The following is a 3,801-nucleotide window of genomic DNA, read 5'->3' on the forward strand; positions in this document are numbered from 1 at the left end:
ACAAAGCAGATGCACCACAGATGTTAGCTTACTCTGGCCTTAATAACGGTGATGGGAAATCCAGGCAAAGACGGGTTGTTTTCACTAATACTGCTCCTTAAATCTCAGATGATAAAGTGTCAGCTAATTACCCCCTGGGTCCCCGGCTTTCACTGGAGCCTTCTAAAATACACAAAACCAAAATGAAGGCAGAGCACTATTAGCACTCCATAATTCAAGCAAACAAGAGATGTGTTTACTCTGCCTGGCTACTGACCACCTGCCTTCCCATCCCACAAGGCAGGTATCCATATATAGCATCTCCCTGGTCACAGTCCTGCAGGGAGTGAACCTCTTTCTGGGCCTCACAGTCTGTGAATCTGCAAGAAGTGGACCCCGACAGCATGCATCTTCTCTTCCTTCAGCTGCTGGTGCTCCTACCTCTAGGGGAGGCTGTACAGGGCGGGGATGGTCGCCAGAGGCAGAATTCTGTCTCTCTCATGCTCCTAGAAAGGAATCGCAGAGAGCTCTCCATGGGCACTCAGGAGGAAGCAGAGGAGAAGCCAGATCTGTTTGTGGCTGTGCCACACCTGATAGGTGCTAGCCCTGCAGAGGAGGGCCAGAGGCAGAGAGAAAAGATGCTGTCCAGGTTTGGGAGATTCTGGAAGAAGCCCGAGAGAGAGCTGCACCCATCCCAGGGCTTGGTCAGTGAGCAGTTCTTCCCTGGGACTTGGGGCCTCACTCAGCCCAGGGAGAGGATGCCGATGGAGAAATCTCCTCTCCGGGAAGAAGCCAAGAAATTCTGGCACCACTTCATGTTCAGAATGAGTCCAGCTTCTCAGGGGATCATCCTGCCTATCAAAAGCCATGAAGTGCATCAGGAGACCTGCAGAACAGTGCCCTTCAGCCAGGTATTTGTTCTGGGTGGGGGTGGGGATCCAGATTTTCAGGAGGCAGTGGACAGCTGGGATGGGTGAAAAGCAGGGGACAAATGTGCCAGGAGTCTGAGTCTCACCTAATTTCCAGATTTGGTCCTTGGACCTTCATCATGGGATTTGGCAAAATATGCTCATATTCCCTAAATTTCTTCTAACCTTGGAAATGCTGCAAAGATGGTGTATGGTACTGCTAATGTCAGTAATCATTCATCTTGGTCGCACGGAGCTTTGGTTTTTTTTTTTTTTTTTTTGGTTTTATTTATTTGTTTTTACACTGGTGTGGTCTATCTGGAAAAGTAATTGATTGTACCCTCAGTTATATACCTGGGAACTTAGAGTGATCACCAGAATTTCCCCCTAGCTGCATCTCTACACTTTTTTAGACATGGATGAGCAGGATGGATTATCATGGATTTGCAGATAAGTGGGATACGTTGGACTCCTCCCCAAACATGCATGTGTGATGGTCTTAATCCCTGTATTTCACACCCAGCTACTTCATAGGTCTATCATCTATGTACAGGTTGTCAGGCAAAAGTTGCCAGATTATTTCTAGCATTACCATAGCAAAAATGATTTAATACAACAGATTTTCTCATAAGCTTTCAAAAAGTAATCTTGATGTGAAATCACATTTCCTCCCCTTAGAAATGCCTGTCTCCCAATTCATGTTGTGTTGGCTAATTTGTGGTTAGAATGATTGATTCCACACTATTAAGACCAGGGACCATTCTACTATCTACTTCCTCCAGTCAGTCTGGCAAAGCCCATGCTCCAAATGTTAGATTAAAATTGAGAAATTGCATCAGGTCCTTTAAACACAGAGATACTGAACCAAAAGCAATGCAGGGTAGAGTAAAATTTTACAATCCAGTAAAGCTACCCAATTAAGCAGGCAGTATTATAAGGTAATTGACTGTGCAAGGCAGTTAAGTATTCTGAAAAGGCAAGGATACGTAGCAATGACAAGTCGATGATCAAATAATAATGACTGCTTTGTTGGCCCATGTATAATTAGAAAATTGCTCCTAAGAACCGGACAATCAAATTTCCTTTGAACTCTTATTCTGAATTCTATTGCTAATCAAATTAAGAGTAAGGTGTTTGGCTCATATATTTTGAAGGGCACATAAAGCTAGGTGTCTGGGGTTATGGGAGAGGCAGAGATGATGTCACACAACATGATTTAGAGGTGTAGGTACTGCAACTTTGCTCCATGCAACTTTAATAAATTTGAATGTACTATAAACACTGCAAAATAGGACAGAATTAAACTCTTGATGTTCTGATCTATTCTGTGAGCTATTCAACAAATATGTATTGAGAATTTTTATGCACAATGCACTGTGAAGAGTAGAAGGGTAAGACACATTATTGACAAGAAGCGAGCCATTAGAATTTTTTTAGACCAGTACCATCAAACTTAGAGTTTGGCATTCAAGTGTAGAGTAAATGTTTTCATATTACCTTAGATATTTCCTACAGGTTAATTTATAAATTTACCCAATAAAAGAACTTTAGTTGAGGTAGCTCTATGCTCTTAAGATACCATCACTTGGATATTTGCAAAATGTATTCAACATTGGAAAGATTTTTAAATTTTAGTCTAAGTTATCAGAGAAGGCAATGGCGCCCCACTCCAGTATTCTTGCCTGGAAAATCCCATGGATGGAGGAGCCTGATAGGCTACAGCCCATGGGGTCGCTAAGAGTCAGACATGACTTCACTTTCACTTTTCCCTTTCATGCATTGGAGAAGGAAATGGCAACCCACTCCAGTATTCTTGCCTGGAGAATCCCAGGGACGGCGGAGCCTGGTGGGCTGCCTTCTCTGGGGTCGCACAGAGTCGGACACGACTGAAGCGACTTAGCAGCAGCAGCAGCAGCATCCTCTGGCTTGGGAGGGCCTCCATGGTGGCTCAGATGGTAAAGAATCTTCCTGTAATAGAGGAGAACTGAGTTCAATCCCTGGATCAGGAAGATCTCCTGGAGAAAGGAATGGCAACCCACTCCAGAATTTTTGCCTGGAGAATTCCATGGACAGAGGAGACTGGTGGGCTACAGTCCATGGGGTTGCAAAGAGTCAGACACGACTGAGCAACTAACATCCTTAGACTTAATAATCTAGAGCTTCTGCATCATGTATGTTAAAGAAATGACTCAAGATAATTTAATGGAGATGTGTTTGCCTTTTAGACTATCACCCATGAAGACTGTGAGAAAGTGGTTGTACAGAACAACCTCTGCTTTGGAAAATGCGGGTCCCTTCCTTTTCCTGAAGCTGCGCAGCACCCCCACACATTCTGTTCCCACTGCCTGCCTGCCAAGTTCACCACGAGGCACTTACAGCTCAACTGCACCGGCCTGGCCATGGTGGTCAAGGTGGTGATGCTGGTGGAGGAATGTCAGTGCATGGTGAAGACAGAGCATCAGCATGGCTACCCCGAACAGGCTGGCTTTCGGGCAGAATTTCATGTCCAAGATCCCTTTATCCCAGGATTTTCAACATAAAAAAAAAAGAAAGAAAGAAAAGCTATCTTACTATTATCAGCAAAATTACTGATTACTCAGTCTGAAATGTTAAGTGGGTATGTAATATTTTAAGAGAAAGATGGTTTACAAAATAGTTGTGAAAATGAGTTAGAGGTCATGATCTTTTTTCATCTATTTATCAATGTACATTTGGGACCTAGTCTTGACTTTGCCACTAACTGGGTGTAGCATGTTAATGAGCTGCAGAAGCTTTCTCCTCAAGTTTTTCATCTATAAAGGAGGGACTTGAACTAGATGATTGCTAAGGTCCTTTCCGCTACTATTATTACATGATCTATTGTCTACAAGTTTCGGTAAGAGCCCTCCATCTGAAAATGGAAAAGAAATAAACT

General features: G+C 43.4%; 1 protein-coding gene across 1 annotated transcript; it reads left to right on the forward strand.

Moving 5' to 3' along the window:
- Positions 1-383: 383 nt before the first annotated feature.
- CER1 (cerberus 1, DAN family BMP antagonist) lies at positions 384-3,427 on the forward strand. The gene is made up of 2 exons (XM_081517433.1): positions 384-890; positions 3,113-3,427. The coding sequence occupies exons 1-2, from the start codon at positions 384-386 to the stop codon at positions 3,425-3,427; spliced, it is 822 nt and encodes a 273-aa protein (XP_081373559.1).
- The last annotated feature ends 374 nt before the right edge of the window (positions 3,428-3,801 follow it).

This window comes from Giraffa tippelskirchi, chromosome 1 (genome assembly GCF_054371585.1).
Source record: "Giraffa tippelskirchi isolate mGirTip1 chromosome 1, T2T-mGirTip1v1.2.pri, whole genome shotgun sequence".
NCBI lineage: Eukaryota > Metazoa > Chordata > Mammalia > Artiodactyla > Giraffidae > Giraffa > Giraffa tippelskirchi.

What these genes read in the sequence shown, in the direction of transcription:
- CER1 (XM_081517433.1), top strand. Translation starts at nt 384, where the DNA reads ATGCATCTTCTCTTCCTTCAGCTGCTGGTGCTCCTACCTCTAGGGGAG. An exon ending in GAACAGTGCCCTTCAGCCAG is followed by an intron (nt 891 to 3,112) that starts GTATTTGTTCTG and finishes TTTGCCTTTTAG; the next exon opens with ACTATCACCCATGAAGACTG.